The sequence below is a fragment of the Strigops habroptila genome, chromosome 6 (genome assembly GCF_004027225.2).
Source record: "Strigops habroptila isolate Jane chromosome 6, bStrHab1.2.pri, whole genome shotgun sequence".
NCBI classification, from domain to species: Eukaryota; Metazoa; Chordata; class Aves; order Psittaciformes; family Psittacidae; genus Strigops; species Strigops habroptila.
The window spans coordinates 55,835,993-55,854,611 of NC_044282.2; the positions used below are offsets into that span (position 1 = coordinate 55,835,993).

Genomic DNA, 18,619 nt, shown 5'->3' on the forward strand with positions numbered 1-18,619 from the left:
TGTATTAGCTAGATTTGTTGTTACTGCATGATTTTTACATAATATTGTTTCTCCAAGAACATCCTGACCACAGTTAAAGTAGAGGCTAGTCTCTTTGCTTCGGTCCACTGGCAGCCATTAGTGACCACAGCTGTGGTAAACTTCACTCCAGGTCTCATCCTTCCGAAGAAATCATGAGGGTCCAGCCAACCCTAGGATTTAGCTATAGTGTAACCATGCCATGGATTTTACAATTAAAATATATTGAAAGTATTGAAGACAGCTTCCTAGTCACTCAGTTTCTGACACTGCAGAATGTCTCTGTATTGTATTAGACGAGAAGGTCATTAGCTGTCTTTGTTCAGAAATTATGTCACTCTGCTTGGTGGTCGAATTGAAATGCTTTTTTTGTAGGAGTGACCTCCACAGACTTCTGAACTGTCAGTTCCATCCCTTATGATTATCTCTTGTGCTGCTTTGAATATTAATGGCACAAAGCCATCCTTGTCTGCAGTGAGCACAATCCAAGAAGAGCCTACAAAAAATAAGCAAAAAAAGAACATGAGTGTACTGCTCTGGTTACATAAAATGTACAAGCACGTTTTAAAAAGCCAGCCTGCATGCGAGCAGAGCAGCCTGTCTTCTTGTGCACTAAAGCCTTATTACGCTAATGACATTAAGGTCTGACAATCCATGCTGAACACACCTTCGTGTAAACGCAGAGAAGCTAAATGAAAGGTCTTGAAAGGTTTGAGGCATTTTGTCCCTTATTTAAATTAAGTTGAAAAACACGGTGCATCCTTGCTAGTTCTGATGAACAATAAGTATCTCCATTTTCTGAAAACTCAGCCAACCTTTCCATGCTGACTTTTGTTCTAGTGACATCTACTTCTGCTTATCCTTTTAGCTCATCTGCTCTACCCCAATGACGAAGAGATCATAAAAACTGAAAAAGTTGGCAAAGAAATGATTGTGCTGTATTTGTTCTAGAAGGAAGTAGGGGTTTCCGTCTCCTTTACTGTCAAGCCAAGATTGTTCAGTATGTTTTCAAATTCATACAGCAAACGGAAGTTACACCTTGAAGAAGATTTACAAAAGATACCATGATTTACAAAAGACAATATACAAAAGCTGATATAATAAAATTTCTTGTCCTTTCATTATTTATCAAATCTTCTCATAAAGAGAATGAACATTTTCAATCCTTTTTTTTTTCCTGAAGATAAAAAGAGGCAAGATTAAAAACCAAAGACATCAAAATCATGAAGGTTCACTTTATGTATTGCATAGAAGCAGAAAATAAACCTTTCCTGCCCTTGCTTTTTTACTTTCCTTTGCAAGTCAGCTTGAAAATGAAGCTATATGTACCATATGTATTTTTTTCTAGTGATTCATCTGTTTCTTTTTGGACTGGATATTGCAGTTCTTATAGAAAATAGTGAATTCTCTATTTGGCTTTGTTTTCAGTTTGACATTTTATGAAAAAGAAAAAAATCTGTGGCAACTGAGAAGCATTGTGGGAGCCCTTGTATGACACGTTTTTCTTACAGTGTATGATCCTGTCCTTACAGAGCAGAGGCATTAGCTGGGATATGAGGTAGAGAAAGACCTGATATGTTCTGTTGTTGAAATTTTTAATTTTGGGAGATAAAACTGTGTTTTGAAAAGGAGCGTGAAAAAAGGAAGTGTAGGAAAATCCAGGAGAACCGTGCTTAATTTTTGTCAGTCATGACAAAGCATGTTCCTGCACAAGGCAAATCTCCCCTCCTTGTACTACTAACAAAGCACTTTTCCAGGCTGCTACTCTATTGCATGTTGTCTTGTCACCTGTTACATCATAAGAAGATTGTCATTCCAAACCATGAATCTTTAATCTTCTACTCTTAATTCTTTCTTTCTAATTCTGGACAGACTTCAGATTCTGTAAGCTATGGGCCTGAAAGTGGAAATCCTGCTGTCCAAATTGATGGTTGCATTGTTGGTCAAATGGATAAAGCATTTTTGTCAAACTCTTGGGACTTTTTCTTTTCATCCATTGAAATATTTGAAGTTCTCTGTGTCGTTGATAACACTTGCTTTGAAGGGTATCCCACAAAATATTTCAATGGTGGAGAAACCTTGTGTGGAATGTAATACCCTTTTGCTGTGGACAATTATTATGAAGACACCCTGCTGAAAAGAGAGACTTCTGTGTGCTAATAGCAGGGCACTATATGTTAAGCTGTATTTAGCACAGGTAATGGCATTACAGTCCTGGGCTTAGAGTGCAAACAATGAGGACAAGTTCATTGCTCATATAACTCTGATGATCTTCATAGCTTTGCTGCGGGTATGAATTTGGCGTACAGCTGTGAACATTTTTCCCCCTGTATATTCAAGTTTAAGTGTTTATTCACAGTAAAAAATGCCAGGCTGTCACTGTAATACAAGCACACTCTTCATTACATCCCCTTTAATTATATGGTATTAAAGGATGGGAATGATATTTTTAAACTTCGCATTTAATATTCATGCCTCATGGCAAAGAAAAAATTTAGAAACATAAACCTGTACTGGTCAGAACTGAATAAGAGCTACGTAACTGCTTCTGCCCCAAACCTGATAATTTTGCAAGATTTTGGTGAGTTGTAGAAAGATTCTTGTTTCAGTTGTTCCTTTTGCTGTCAACAAACAGATTCAATTTCAGAAAAGCCAAGCACCACATTGAACAGAAAGAGAGAGAATTTAGGATGATTCTGAGGCACTGTCTTTTTGATATTTCTGAAGTCTAATGCATGAAATTGAGAAGTGGTGCTGTGCTAATTAAATATTACATATTCAACTGTTCTGTAGAGCTGAAAATAGGTTTTCTCAGGCCCATTATTTATTATTTTCATACCAAAATCTAAACCTCTTTTTTTCATTATGGGCATTTGTTTCCAAAATCAAGAGCTGGAAGTACACGCCAAAAATGGTATCCTCCTTGCCCAAAGCTGCACTGTGTTATTGTAGAAACCTGCTGGGAAATGGCTCAGGCCTCAACAGCACCTAGAGTTTTTTCATATATGCTTCCACTGCCCTGTAGAGGTGAGAGAGATTGCAAACAAAAATACAAAATCTGCATATCTTTATCTTCTGGAGCAACTCTGTGAAACTGCTGTAAGCCAGGGGAAAACTGAAATGGCCAAATGTGTCTTAAATAAAGGCAGCTCCCCTGATCTGTACTGTGGTTGTAGCCCCTTTTCTGCAATCTTGTGGTTTCATCAACAAGGAGATAAGCAGAATATGAATGGCAGAATAGTGCATATTTTGCATCTCTTTCTTCCAACTGTCATAGGTGCCAGCACCAGTAACATCCCAGGCCTGGGTTCTTTTTCACAGTCTGGTATGTAACCGTCATTACTTAGAAGACCTTCAAGATCATCTAGTTCCAACCCTCTGCCATGGGCAGGGACACCTTCCACTAGCCCAGGTTGCTCCAAGCTCCGTCCAACCTGGCTTTGAACACTGCCAGGGATGGGGCAGCCACAGCTTCGCGTCACCACCCTCACAGGAAAGAACTTGTTCCTAATGTCTGATCTGAACCTCCCCTCTGTCAGTTTAAAGCCATTCCCCCTTGTCCTGTCACACACACCTGTGTAAAAAGTCCATCTCCATATTTCTTGTCAGCCCCTTTAGGCACTGGAGTGTGCTCTAAGGTCTCCCCAGAGCCTTCTCTTCTCTCAGCCTGTCTCCATAGGAGAGGTGCTCCAGCCCTCTGATCATCTTTGTGGCCTCCTCTGGACTTGCTCCAACAGGTCCACATCCTTCCCATGGTGGGGTCCCCAGAGCTGGAAGCAGTACTGTGGGGGTGGGGCTCACCAGAGTGAAGTAGAGGGGGAGAATCACCTCCTTTAACCTGCTGTCACACTTCTGGTGCACCCCAGGATGCGTTTGGCTTTCTGGGCTGCAAGTGCCCATTGCCAGCTCATGTTGAGCTTCTTATCCACCAACACCCCCAGGTCCTTCTCCTCAGGGCTGCTCTCAGTCCAGTCTCCACACAGCCTGTAGTTGTGCTTGGTTGGTTTCACCAACAGTTGAATTCATTTCTCATAAGACAGAGTATACTGGTTAAGCCGATATGTCTCAGCCACCTGAAGCATTATACAGAAATGGCTAAAAAATAACAGTATGTGTGTTGCTGAGAAGGTAGCATATGTGAGCAGACAGTGACAAGGTAATTCAGAGACCAGCCTGGGGCTAGGATGTCCCTAGCTGCTTCTGTCCTTACGAGTTAATCAGTAGTGAAAGGTAGAAATGTGAGATTGGCACATTAGAACATTGAGCTTCACTGTTTATCTTACATTAAAATAATCCCAAATGCCTCATGATACACATATATATCATATTCTGAGAATGAATTTTTCTCCAACCAACTTTCTATTGTCAGGTCTGGGACATGCTTGTAAAGATGGGCAAAGCAAAATGCCAAAAGGTGTCAAGGAAGCCTTTCTATTTCTAGGTAACACGGCGTACTGATTATTTTCTCAGCCTTCCTCTAATCTAACATATTATTCTGGTAATGGGTAGTTCTGCAGTTACTTAGCATTTAAGTGATTTCAAGACACTCTGCCGTATTTCAGGCAAAGGAAAACACACACATCAAAAAAAAAAGTTATCTATCTCAGTTTATTACAGTATGGGGTGGTTATTCTACCACAAGTGCCTTTTACACTAAAAACCCCAGGTGAAACCAGATACCAGAAATAAAAAGAACATACCGTGCTTCATTTCAATAACAGGCAGATCAAACAGCTGCTGGACTAAATTCAAAGGGATCTTGCCATCACAGAGGAGAACATCTTTTGTTTCTTCAGAAACTGCTCCATTTGAAAAACTTTTCTTCAAATGCATGGATGTAAAAGAAAAGATCTTGTTAAAGGCTTAGACATTGTGCCTGAGTTCTTTTAACCATTCCCCTGCTCTTACTCCTTTCAGTTCTTTATCAATTTGCTTTTTTCTTTGCCTGCATTTGCTACAATTTATAGATGACACCATCCTGCAGTGCAATTCTAAGCACAAACTCACAGTCCCAGGTGAAGAGGACTATGACTCTGCTTTTTGCACTTATGCAGCTCAAAATTACATCAGCCCTGTATATATAATGTTTCAGTTCATGTATGCGTGTGTCCGTTGGGCCTTTCTGCCTGAAGAGTCAATTCCATGGAAGGGAATACATCATGGCTGGAATGAAGTTGTCCAAGATGCTACCAGAGCAAATGAGTAATCTGCTCAGTTTCAGTTGTACGTGTGGGGGGGTTTGATAGTCACTGATGAGCTATGTCACCCCTCAGTTCTGTCACAGAGAGAACTGCAGAGAGACTGGGCATAGCAACAGTCTCTCCAAAAAGCTGTCATAACAAAGGAGCTTGGGAATCCTGTGACTTTCTTTGAGAGAGAGGGAATGTGTGGATTTACAGCCTCCCACAAAGGGAATGTGTGGAATTTGCTCTGCCATTCCCTAAAATAACACACAAACAAAGGTGGAGTATTCGTGCTTCATGACGTTTAGCTGGCCTTGAGAATCAACACCTTCGTGTTCTATCATTCTGATTACTGCAAAGTGCAAGGACCACAAATTAGTTGAGCTAATGTGGTTATGGAATGGATATATATTTACATTTAGATTTTCCTATCGGCTATTATTTGAAAGTCTTTTTAGCATTAAAAATTTTCCAGTGAGTCAAAGCCATTAGAAAATATATGTGAATTGGACATTTTCTTCTGAATAATCTTGTTATACTTTGTCGTTGGAATTTCATTTTGTTCTTTCCTCTCCATAATTACTACCTGTGTAGTTCCCATGTGTTAGGGTTTGGTTTTTATTCCTTTGGCAACCCTTATGTTTGCAGTAACGCCAGATTTAACATATTTGTTCTCTGAATTAACAGTTTTATTTACCCCATTTCCTAGACCTTTCTGTTTTGTCCATTCAGAAAGGATCCAAGCTAACATTTTAGAATGGATTGAAAAGATGTCATCCAACCTAACTCTTGTTCTAGTCCTGCCTTTTCAGTGTCGATTTCATGCCCTTGAATCTTTCTTGCTATATGAAACTTAACAGTTGAATGAATTCACGACATCATCTATTTCTGTGCGTAATAATCTAACCTTTGACTAAATAAATGTCTTTTTTAGTGCTTGTCTTTTTTCTAATTGTGCTGTCTTTTGACTCATTCACTCTCTCAGTGAACGTGTGCTTTTTTTTATGCCATGTAACGTGTACCAACCTTTCTAAATCAATCACTTTCCTTTTTCTACACATAATACATATGCTGTCATGCAACCACATTGGATTCTGTAAATGAGAATGTCTGCCAACTGTTGCAAAAGTATTTTTCCCCACTCTCTCATAAATTGACCATGCAGCTAGACTATGGCTGATGATTGTTATTTATTTATGTATTAGGATTGATTGAAGATGTCAGAACTGTAAGGATATCTCTGTTAAAAATGTAAGCTTCCCAGCTTTCGAAGGTCTTCTCATCTCTTTCCCCATTCAAAACACACAGAAATTTGTTGCTGTGTAATTAATAAGGAATTCATCAAAGAAGTATATTATTTTTTTATTGTCATAAACCTATAGTAACTTTTTATTACAGCTATAACTATATAACAGAATTTCTTTGTCATTTTTAGGTCTCCTCAAATTATATAGTAGTATGTTCTATTGAACCTAAAAACACTTAAAACTCAATGGGCTCAAAACTAAATGCTCAGCAGCAGCAACTACTACTTTTTCCTGAAATCAGGTTGAAATAGCAGAGTTGATTCAAACTTGTACTTCAGTTAATGAATCACAGAAAAAAGTGGGCTGTAAATGAGACAGGTAACATTGTCTTGATCCAAGTGGTTCATTTTTTCACGTAGATAAGCTTCAACTCAAAATTAACCAAAAAACAATCTATATCTGCCTCTGTTGACTTGAAATCAGTTAAATGGAAATCTATACTAAGGATGACTTTGTTCTAGTACATTTCCTAGTCAGCCTTGCAAGTTATTGGAACAGCCATTGGAAGTGGAAGATAGTTTTGTATATGCAGAACTACATGGTATATTTTTTGTTTATCCTAAGCATTTTCTTAAGTACAGAGCTCAAAGCTTAAGTTTCAGAGTTGTTTCTTTCATCACTTGTGAGCATTCATATTAGCTATTCTCTCTGCCTTTGTCATATACTTTTGTTTATAATGATAAATGTAATCATCTTTACATTTATTTTTGTCTGCTGGCAAATTCTGTCAAGTCAAGAATCATCCTCTGTTTTAATCTTCTAATTATTTTGTCTTTTTTAGTGTAAGTGATGATAACATGCCTTTAATGTTTAGTTTAAGTGATGATAACATGCCTTCTCTTTGAGGAATATGTTCACATACATCATAACATGGATTAACTGATTTAAACCCTTGTCTTTTGAGAGGCAGGTAACTGTTAGTATTCCCTTTTTATAGATGATCAAACCATTACACAGGAAGATTAAGAGATTTACTCAAGGTCATGGAAGTAGTTTGTGACAGTTATAAATACAAATAAAATCTCACCTTAGTACTTCCTATTTTCATGCCTTAAACCAAAGACAATTTCCTAGTCAAATCTACATTTAATCCACCTCTTCCCAAAATATGTGAGGGTTTTGCTCTGTTGCTATTTATCTCCAATAGAAGCCAGAGGACTTGCAATTCTCCGATTAAAATCCCTTAATGTTAGTTGTTTTATCCTAAACCAAAGTTTATTGGTAGACTAAGAACATATTAATCACAGAAAAAATGAAGAGATTTCTACTTATGTGAAGGGGTATTTTTGGATGAAGTTTCTTTAGCCAGCTTCCTGCAGTATGTCAAGTCCAACTCTCCCTCTACAAAATCCAACAGAAAGAAACCATCAATTCAGTAATTGTTTTTCCTTCATCCATGTCAGCCTGCCCCTTGATTCTGATCATGACAGATCAGAATTTATGTCTATAAATCTGGGTCTTCTGGGCAGCGGCCAGCCCATCACAGTGTTGCCGAATTGTCTTTCAAAAGTCGTGTTTTGGAAGGCAGATATATTGGAGAAGAAGATAATTTCCTAAGGCAAAAAGGGTTCCTGGATTAGATGTTATACACTAGAAGACTGCATGATAAACATGTCTTTTATCACTTTTTTGAGCCCCACTGAGCATTCAGCTAGTTCTGCCTCTTGACCTTTTTCATTATTTATATTTCCTCATGTACTGCCTACACCTGCCTGGATGCTAAAATCATCTTCATGAACTTGAATTCAATGACTGATGAAACAGTGAGGGAAATACGTATATGCTACTAATCAGAAATGGTTTTACTAATTTTGGGTTACTAATGGATTTTCAGTTTGAATGTGTCTTTCTTGCACATGGATGTAGGAATGTAAAACATTTTCCAGGTGAGGCCTCACAGCTGTGTTGGCCAGTATTGCATTACTTACTGGGTGTACTTTGCCAATGTACTCACAGACTGCTTTGTTCTTTTTGTAAGCACATCACATTTTTTATTCATAGTCATCTTGTAGTCAATTAACACATGCAAGCTTTTGTCATCCATGGTTGTTTCCAGCTAATGAATATCCAGTTTATAACAGAAATTCCTTCTATTAATCCTGGAATATATCACTATACCCTTCACATTAGTTCATTTCAATCCTTTTTTTTTTTTTTTAATTCTAGATGCTAAGGTCATCAAATTACAGGTGTGATATCCTTATCCTCTATTGAAAATACTACTGACTTCATGCCATACACAGATTTTATTGGCATATCTCATCAGATCATTAATGAAACTTTTAGATTAGCCTGAAGATCAATCGTGAGAAAATCCACTAGTAAATTTCTTCCTTTTTTTTTGTATATTACTATAATCGTTTACTATCTTCCTTCCAGCTAATTCCTTAACCATCTTATATATCTTCTATTAATCCCTATTCTCTGATGTTGAACAAATAATTTCCCCTGTGGCATGATTTCAAGTAGTGTACTGTATTACAGGCATTTTAAATATTCTTCATGTCCTTTGTGTCAATAATCTGTTCTTCTATAAAGGAAAGGTATCCAGTTAGTCACTCACAGCTCTGCACTGTAAGATGAATAGTGCTGTGGTTGGCCAGAACTCTGTTTTCATTTTCTTAAACCCTTGATTTCAGTTCTTTGTGTTGTGCTTCAGTGGTGATGTCAGTTTTGGTACCTTAGTACCCATTAGTCAGCTTGCTTTTGCCTTGCCCTCACATTCCTTGTGCAGGATGAGGAAAATCTAGTAAACAAAATAGACATGGGATTCTGGTCCAGGGGACAATGGAAAGAATGTTAGATGGCTAAATGAGGCGGAATGAGAACCATGATTTTTGACATTCAAAGTACTGTGTTTTATTATGCCTTGTACAGCATTGCCATGGGTAGTATTAATTAGGTTTGGCAGCCTGCAGTGCTCCCCATTTCCTGTCATGATTTCCAATGTTGCTGTGATTCCTTATTGATTTTTGCTGGATCCTGATGTTATTTTGGTGGAGTTCTTAGTATCTAAGCTTGTCCTTATGCGGGACATTCCAGTTGCAACCCTAACTAAGATGTCAGAGAAGCATAAGCCTGTAAAACATTTACATTGAAAGAGATCTGATGTGCTCATGGGTGCTTAAATCCCAGTGCAGTTTGCATTTATGCACGTCGGCATTTCAGGTGATATGCTAGGATTTCTCTACGCTTGGCTCCCTGTTGATAGTTCTGCAACTACTGTTTCAGGTCAATTGTTATCTAAGATATACCCTTTGTCCTCAAGCTTGTGCTTTCATGATGATTATGTTTTCAGTGTGGGTTTGGTTTTTTTTTTTCAACTCAGGTATTTACTTTCTTTGTATAGTACGAAAACTTGGATTCATTTTCGACATTACATGTGCAATGTGCGCTTGCAGCCCAGAAAGACAACTGTATCCTGGGCTGCACCAAAAGAAGTGTGACCAGCAGGTCAAGGGAGGTGATTCTCTGCCTCTACTTTGCTCTGGTGAGACCCCACCTGCAGTACTGCATCCATCTCTGGGGGCCCCAACATAAGAAGGAAGTGGACATGTTGGAGCAAGTCCACAGGAAGCCACAAAGATGCTCAGAGGACTGCAGCACCTCTGCTATGGAGACAGGCTGAGAGATTTGGGCTTGTTCAGTCTGGAGAAGAGAAGGCTCCAGGGAGACCTTAGAGCAGCTTCCAGTGCCTGAAGGGACTGATAAGAAATCCGGAGAGGGACTTTTTGTAAGGACGTGGAGTGACAGGACAACAGAGAATGGCTTTAAACTGAAAGACGGTAAATTTAGATTAGATATTAGGAATAAGTTCTTTCCTGAAAGGGTGGTGAGGCACTGGCACAGGTTGCCCAGAGAAGCTGTGGCTGCCCCATCCCTGGCAGTGTTCAAGGCCAGGTTGGACGGGGCTTGAGCAACCTGGTCTGGTGGAAGGTGTCCCTGCCCATGGCAGGAGGGTTGGAACTAGATGATACTGAAGGTCCCTTCCAACCCAAACCACTTTGTGATACTGTTCTTTGATATTCCTTTTCTTTTGCATCTATATATCCAACAAAGAAATAATCTGCTCTAACAAAAGGTATTGTGTCTCCTGTACAAAGCCCGCTTGTCTGCTATTGATCACTCTCAGAACATTGTTATCAGAATTTGTTCTTAACAAATTCCTCAACCTTTGCTCAAAATGTTACCTCTGCATTAATCACACCTTCTCTTGACTACTGCAGGACTTTCTTTTACAGTGATCCTAAATCTCTTCCTTCTAACTTTAGGACGGCTGACCAGTTTCTTACTCCAGGGAGCAGTCATACCGCCTTTCACTTCCATCATTTTCATGACTTGCTTTCTATTGCTCAACCCAAGTCAAAATTGCCCCTTAGATTTCAGAAAGGTTCATGGTCTTATTACAGTGGATCATTGCAGCCTACTGTGCCACCCTTATTCCTTCCTTCTTTATTTCATGTATTTCTATCAGAAGAACATTATTGCCATATGTTTGGATCCTTCCTATTTATCTCGCAGCTCTGTGCAGAAAAATTGTTTCTTTTATAGCTGACCTTGGCAATAAAGCTTCCCATAGTAAATTGTATGAAGATGCTATAAAAGTATAAATTGACTTGTATACAATTATTGGTGAGTGCTAAGAAAAAGAAATCATTGTGACTAATTGCTGAAAAGATAGTTATTTCCTGTTTAATTATGCAATATATGCTCTCAGTGATATACACTTTTGACATAATACTGTTTGTGAGCAAAATGTGGGAGTTTTAAGATATTCTTCAGATTAAGATGAATCTTATTCGTCCTGGAGAGTTTGCCTAAATGCCATTAATTTCAAATCCAGATTGGCTTTATTTCCACTGTAATTAGCTTTTGAATGAGACTAGTTTAAATATTCTGCAGCTGTTTCTTTTCTGGGCGAAAAGGATGATAAAAGTATCTTTCTGCAAAATGAAACAGAAACAAATCTGTGACAGATCCTCATCTCTTCTTTGTTTTGGGGCTTTTTTTTCTTTCTAAATAATATCCTCTTACTGCATTTGTCTGTCTGCCCTCCCACACTATCCTGAATCACAAGTCTGTATGTGGTGAAAGAGCAATAATATTTGCTTTTCAGGGTTGAATGATCAAGTCACCTCTTGTGGTTGAATGCTATTACACAAGTGATAGTGCAGTGACATTTCCAATATGTGAGTGATCATGTTTTTCTTTTATAGCTATGGGCTACAAATTCTGGTAGTGCTGCATGGACGTGGCTTCAAAGGAGTTATAGGTAGACTCGCAGTAACAGAATAAACAAAGGTTTTGAGGACTATTTAGTAAGCAGACATTATGAATTCTTAAGTAATACACATTCTGCTTTATATTACGCTTTTCTAAGCAGAACTGGAAACATACATAAACACATCAATAATGCGTCTACACAACAGTGTTCATAATTGCTTGTTAATTATTACTACATTTTTATCTATTATGTTTTAAGCTTCCCTTTTATGTTTTTAATGCATAAATATGGTTATGCAGTAGTGATCATTATATTTTATAGCACAATAGATTCCTCAATCAAGATTGAGCCTCTGCCGTGCTGGGGATTATATAAACACTCAGGAAGACATGCACTTGGCACAAAAAACAGAAAGATAATGGCCATATTATTGACTGGACTGCAGTGTTCCTAAAGCTTAGAATGTTTTCCACAGGCTGATATTTCTATCATAAGGCAATAAAGCTATTTCCTGACTTTTTGCACTGTGAACGTACAGCCTGGCTGGAACCCACAGCCCAGCTGGTCTCTGAGCTCACAGAGCACTAATCAAGTCCTGAAGGAGGAGCAAGGTTCAGATGTCTGAATCCAAACTAATCAAAACAACTATTTTCTGAGAAAATTATTAGCTGCCTATGAAGCAAATGTTTCCGTGTCTGTCTGGAGGCCTTTTTGCCATCAGTCTATTTTTCACTGTTTTTTGGCATCATGCTGTGATCCTGTTAGATTTCAGAAGAGGGGCTGAGCTATGCAAGGCATTAGTTGAGACATACAGAGAAAAGCTGTGTGCGTCGGAAAGACATTAAGTGGCTCTTTTTCTGTGTCACTATAATGTGGTCCTAGCAGTGTTTCCTGCTGGTCCAATGTGAAACTAACCTGTTCAGATAAATAAGAGTCTTCCTTTCTAAATGTAGTTAGTCTAGCAGTATTTTAGAAGCACTAAGTATTTTTTTTTTCTTCAAAGGAAAAAAAACAGGATAATGAACTCTTACTGCTTGTGCAAGCAAATGTGCACAGTGACTTCAGATCTTAGATTAATGTTACGTGTCAAAACCAAAACTTCTCTTTGGAAAGGTTAATCCAATCAAATCCAAGAGATAGGGCTGCTTGCTAAATAAATAAGTTAATTTATGTTAAGATATCAGAATTAATTCGAACATGCTGGAGAACAGAAGGGCTTGCTTCTTGGCAAATAAAATCCTAGATTATTTAAAATAGACGTTGCTTTTTTCACCAGTTTTGTATAATGTATTCAAGTTAAATTATTGACTATAACAGATCAAAAGCTTTGCTTTTATTCAGAGTAGCTAACATAGTAGAATCTGCTTAAAAACCAAGTAAACACTTGCTAAAAAGTAATGAATATGATGAATTGAGTCACCATTCCCTTAATGAGTGTTTAAGGAGGAGTACTTAGATGTCTGTATGGATTCCTTTAAAGTAAAAGGAAGTCAAATTGTCAAGTTTGTTTGAGAAGTACATTCTTCAGCATCATCACAATGTAATGTATTGCTTTGACATAGTGCTGCTTATGTTGCAGTAGATAAGAATGCATTTATAATTGGCATCGACATCCTGAAAGCTTTAGCAACAATAACACCAGCCTCAGCATGACCAAAAATATTATCAATATAATGTTAGTATTACTGCAAATAATACTAGGAATAATAACCAGAAATAATTACCCAACCTACATTCCTTAGTTGAAATTCTTACTGAAGCCAGTAGGAATTTTGCCAAAACAAAGGTGGGATAGGAACATGGTGATTTGACATTCACCTATTTATTTAATTAAATGATAATTACATATTGACAGATTCTTTTTTTCCCCAGAAAGTCTGAAGCGGTAATATGCTTTACAAATTGAGCATGTCCAACACTGTGAAGATTAGTGGTGAGAAATTAAAGTAGAAATACGCCAACTTCATGTCATGCCCATGTAAATTTCCATAAACGAAGATTCAATACTACATTTCAGTCTTCATGAGAGTCTAGTTATCTCCAGACTTTGGATTTGAGCTCAGGTTTGCATGTATTATGTTTCTGGTGGACTACTGTACTGCTCTACTTATAGGCTCATCTCTACACTAAACAAACGTATAAACTTTCTGTACATTAACAACTGTTTGGCTCTGTTCTCTCTCTTTGATAGGTGCACACAAAATCAGCTAGCATCCAAGGCAGTTGTGCATAATCAAGCAAGAACAAACATAACTCTCCCATGTGAAGTATACTCTTAAGTTACCCACATCATCCTGAGTTATTGTTTCAATGACACATCATAATACCATTTTAGATTAAGCTTGATGCCGAACTCAGGTTACATTTCTCATGGGTTGATAAAAATTAAACTGCATCCTCTTGATTTAAAGCTAAATAAATACAAGATTGTTCTAAAATTGTGCCCATCACAATTTATTTAAGCTGACAAAAAAGTTACCTGGTAAGTGATGTGAACGACAGGTGGTTCCTGTGAACACGGATAGGTTAAAGATATCCTCCTCCCATTTTTAGCAAGGTCTTTTATTTCAGAAAGACTCAGTTGTAGCTCACTGAAGCTGCCACAAAGTCTGTCTAAATTTCTAGATATATGACTCATTCCTCTTTCACTTGAAAAATTGTTGTTTTTAGGAGAACTTGATGTTTCTTGGATCACATTCAACTGCACTTTAGGGGAAGTTGGTCTGCTGGAAAGCCTGGTAGGTGTTCCAAAACCAAGAAGAGACACTGAACGATTGGTAGGTTCAGCATCCAATGTTTCCAAGGCCACCGAGGGGTCACTTGGGAGCCTTTTTTCATCCAGGTCACTCACACTTGATGAAGAGCCCTGCTCATAGCTAGGGTTCTTTATTTCTTCAATGAGTCTTCTCCTGCCACTAGGAGATTGAATAACTGTACTTCTTGGTACTAACAGCTCCCTGCTTTGAGGTTGGTCTTCTGTAGCAAGATTTTCAAAGAACTTTCTTTTTCCAGGAATATTAACAGAGGATTCAAAGTTATAGAATATATTCTGTTTAGTCTCTGGCAATGCTGAAGAATCTTCTTCCAGCATCAGTTCTTTGATCATCAGACGCATTACATACCTGTCTGAACTTGAAGATGGAATGAGACTAGGCTCAGGGAACTTCTGCTTGCCAATCAGAATCAATAGGAGTTTGTCTGTCAAAAAGCATAGGCCCTTTGGTCTTTCATTTTTTTCCAGCTGGATTTGTTGAACATGAGGCATACAGGAAGAGGTTACTGAATACACTAAAACAATGTTAGACGTATTAGAGGCCACTGCCACAATCTGAGCTCTCAAGTCAAAGGCCATTATATCAGGAACCAGAATACCTGGGATGGTGACTTTTCTGGTGGTGGTTACCTTCCTCTCAAAAGTCACCAAGATCAAGTGAGAAGAATCTTGAGCATTTGTCATTGCAGAGTCTTTGCATTTCAGAGTGATGAAAGGACCGGGATCAGACCGACGGTGGTTTGCAAGGATATGGGTTAAATCCACAGGACCTGACGAAGAAGAAGCAACTGAATCAACACCTGATCGATCTGAATCTGTGGACTTTCTTCGCAGGTCCATGGAGTATTCCTCATCACCAAGCACCAGAGCAGACTGTGAGATTAAAGAACCAGTTTCTGTACCAGGTGTCATATCAAATGCAATGCCTGCATTCAAACCACAGATATTATCTAAAGGAAGCTCAGTAGCTACAGCAATTTGGAAATCCAGTGTGGCTTCTATAGCACAGATATAACCTCCCACATCAAAGACAGGGCAAAAGGAGCAGGTATTTAGAGTTTTCTGAGCATCATCCCATATGTAGGAATGCAGGGCACTGCCTATAGCAACTACTAAACGATTACCATCCTTAGTCCAGCAAGCACAGTGGATAAGCCCACTGCTTTTAATATCTGCCTTAACTCTAGTATTGTCAGTACGAACAGCATGCAAGACTGAAGCATCTCTTTTTGTAAGCACAGCCAAGACCTCCTTCTTTGGATGCCAGACACAGCCCTGAGAAAGCAGTGGAAATGGCTCACCAACTTCACAAGTCTGAGAAATCAAGGGTTTGTTCTTCTCTGCAGTGCTGTAGCCCAGCTGCCAGACACTAACATGCTTTTTATGCTGAACAGCAAGCAGAGCTGGGGTGTCCGTAGAGCAACATGGGCCCCAGTAAAGCCCATGAACGTGTTCGAATTGGCCAACAACGCTCGAGTCTCCAAACTTTAGCTCTCTGTTATGATAGTATAAAGCAGTCAGTATCACTTGCTTCCCATCTGTCCAGGCAATTCCATGCACGGGGTGGATGGCCTGATACAAAGCATTGAGGCCAGTTCTCAGCAGCTTTGCCTTTCCCAGCTCCATACTTTTAAACCTTCTGTCTACTGGTGGTTGTTCCAAAGTAGAGGATCCATGGAATTCACTTGCAGATCACGACGAGGAAATTTTTTCATCTCCTTCCCTTCCTTTCCAGAATCAAGCTGTTTTTTCTGCTGATAATCCAAGAGCCTACACTGTGAACTCCTTCCCAGTAAGCCTGCAGCTGGTCTTCTAAGTATAAATCTATGTCAAAGCTGCTTTTGCTATGTCTTTTCCTGGGAGGAGTTATCATCTTCATGTGATGGCTAACAGGTTTAACCAATTACTGTACCTTTTCGTAGAAGCCTATTTTTAACTCTTCACTGCTGGAAGTATATTTAAAAATAACATTCTAATACCTTGACCTTCAGTGAATGAAGGTCTTTGGTGAAGGCTGGAGAGAGATCATACGCTGTTAAGCCCAAGTATTAAGCTATAACCTGAAATAATGACCTGACACTTCTTTCAGCCAGCCTTTGAAGGATAAAAGAAGATTTAAACATACCTGAGAACTGTACAAGACAGATTGCAATCTCTGATGGACAGCATCTTTCAAAGATACAAGATCCTAAGTGCTTATGAAAGTAGAAAAGGGAAATCATGCTCTGTTCTGTTAACAGTAACAAAAAATGGAGGAAAGTGAAATTTAAAGAAAAGCAAAATAGGCTAAAAGCAAAGACAGTTGACTAGTGCTCATTTTACTGGGACAGATTTCCTAGCTACAAATGCATATTGATTTCTTTTTTGGTGTTCCCAGCCACCTCTACTGAGGACCGTTCCCTCATCGTACAGCCAAAATGCAAAGAGAGAGCCAACATTCTCCTGTTTCCCTAAACTCTGCAGTTTCTACAATATGTAGCATAACATTATGCAAGGATCCTTGAGCTGACAAAGACCCAACCAGTAAACTCATATAACACAGTGGGGCTGTGCAAGGATATGTCACTTCGGTTTGGCTGTATTGTTTCAGGACAAGAGCTGGTTCAACTCGGGTGTCTCCATTCCTCCCTCCTCAGCATATCCTTTTCTGGGGTTAGTTTGGACGGAGCTCACATATCACTGAACAGAAATTGTTATGGTGAAATTCATTACTTAAATATAAGCAATCATTACTATTTTCATTGCCCTAGGATATCTGAGATAGCCACTCTGGGCTGGCAGATATAGCATAGGACTTACTGAAGAGTAGTGCCATTCTGGAGTGACAGCTGGCAACAAAGAGATGATCCCTAGATAGTCCGTAGACAGTGTAAGATGGTATTAGAAGCTTATATACAGGTAACTGAATCCCATCCTCAGCATCTCTTCATCGTTCTTGTTTTGCCAGCATCTTCTTTCTGCTTTGATGGAACTTTTGTAACTTGCTGTTTGCATTAAAAAAATAATGTGAATAACTTAGACCTGGGCAGAGGTTTACAAATTATCAATATAATCACTATGGTTAAAGATGTATGACTTAACTATGCACATTCTGCATCTTTGGCTGATTTATACTCTATATTTTTTTATAGTACTGTGTGGGAAAAACGTGTTGAAGTCAATTGGACCTCTGTTGTAAGAATTTTTTTAGTATCCTTTTCCCAGGTGTGTTTACTGAGGATGGTGAGTACCACTAAAGAACTCCCAAATTTATGTAAAGTAATCGTATCATATTCCCATTCACAGCTACTTGGTTTTTATAGATTAATTCATGACAATTACATTCAAAATCAAGACTTATTTTTTTATATTCATCAAGGACAAGCCAGTAGTGATGACTGGAATAGGTAAAAATTAAAAATTTAAATACACAGGTTAGAAGATCCCTTTTTATGCAAGACTCCTAAGTTTTGGGCCCCATCTGTGCTTGCAGTGAAACCATGTTTTTTAATGCTTTTACCTTACCCACTGCTGACAAAGATGCCCAGGCCACACTTAAGATGCCACACATACCTGTTTCACTAGGAGCTCTGACTATTCTGTACTTCCTCAAAGTCATAGCAGGTTTATTGTGTCATATATTACTGGTAGCTATTTACCCATAGTAGTTATAATGAATACATTACATTAAAATACAATCCCAGCAGCTCCACAAATTTGCAGAGTCTGTAGAAGATATTTTTGGTTTCCTTTAAAATAATGGTGCTTTGCTGCTTTTCTGTCTTCTGGATGTATTTTACTGAAACTGATAAAGCTATTCTTTAGCACAGCCATCTCATCTACATTCTGCACCACTGCGCTTTAAATATCATAACAAAACTACATTGCAGCTGGATTCTAGCAACCTAAAATGTGTTTTGGATGCAGAAACGTCTGCCTTAGTAGGATTGAATTGCTCAGAAGATGTTTTGCTAAGGATGATGTGTGTTCTGCCAGCGATGCAGACATCTTGAGATCATGGACTACTTGTGTGGAAGACTGGATGTTCCTTCCTGTTCTTTTCTTCATTTCATCATCTCTCAGCCTGCATCTGCTCTTCAGCAGTATCTGTGACATTATCAGAGGGTGATACAAG

The 18,619-nt window shown here is 38.6% G+C and overlaps 1 protein-coding gene across 1 annotated transcript; it reads right to left on the reverse strand.

The window, feature by feature from the left end:
• Positions 1 to 347: 347 nt before the first annotated feature.
• LOC115609751 (WD repeat and coiled-coil-containing protein-like) lies at positions 348 to 16,131 on the reverse strand. The gene is made up of 3 exons (XM_030490363.1): positions 14,212 to 16,131; positions 4,719 to 4,839; positions 348 to 514 (listed from the first exon to the last, which is right to left on the reverse strand). The coding sequence occupies exons 1-3, from the start codon at positions 16,129 to 16,131 to the stop codon at positions 348 to 350; spliced, it is 2,208 nt and encodes a 735-aa protein (XP_030346223.1).
• Positions 16,132 to 18,619: the final 2,488 nt, after the last annotated feature.

Bases quoted from the DNA above. Each gene is read 5' to 3' on its own strand.
- LOC115609751 (XM_030490363.1), bottom strand. From the start codon at position 16,131: ATGGAGCTGGGAAAGGCAAAGCTGCTGAGAACTGGCCTCAATGCTTTG. The intron at 4,840-14,211 runs GTAACTTTTTTG...ATGCATTTGAAG, and splicing joins TCGTTCACATCACTTACCAG to AAAAGTTTTTCAAATGGAGC. The intron at 515-4,718 runs GTATGTTCTTTT...TATTTTTTGTAG, and splicing joins TGTTATTGAAATGAAGCACG to GCTCTTCTTGGATTGTGCTC.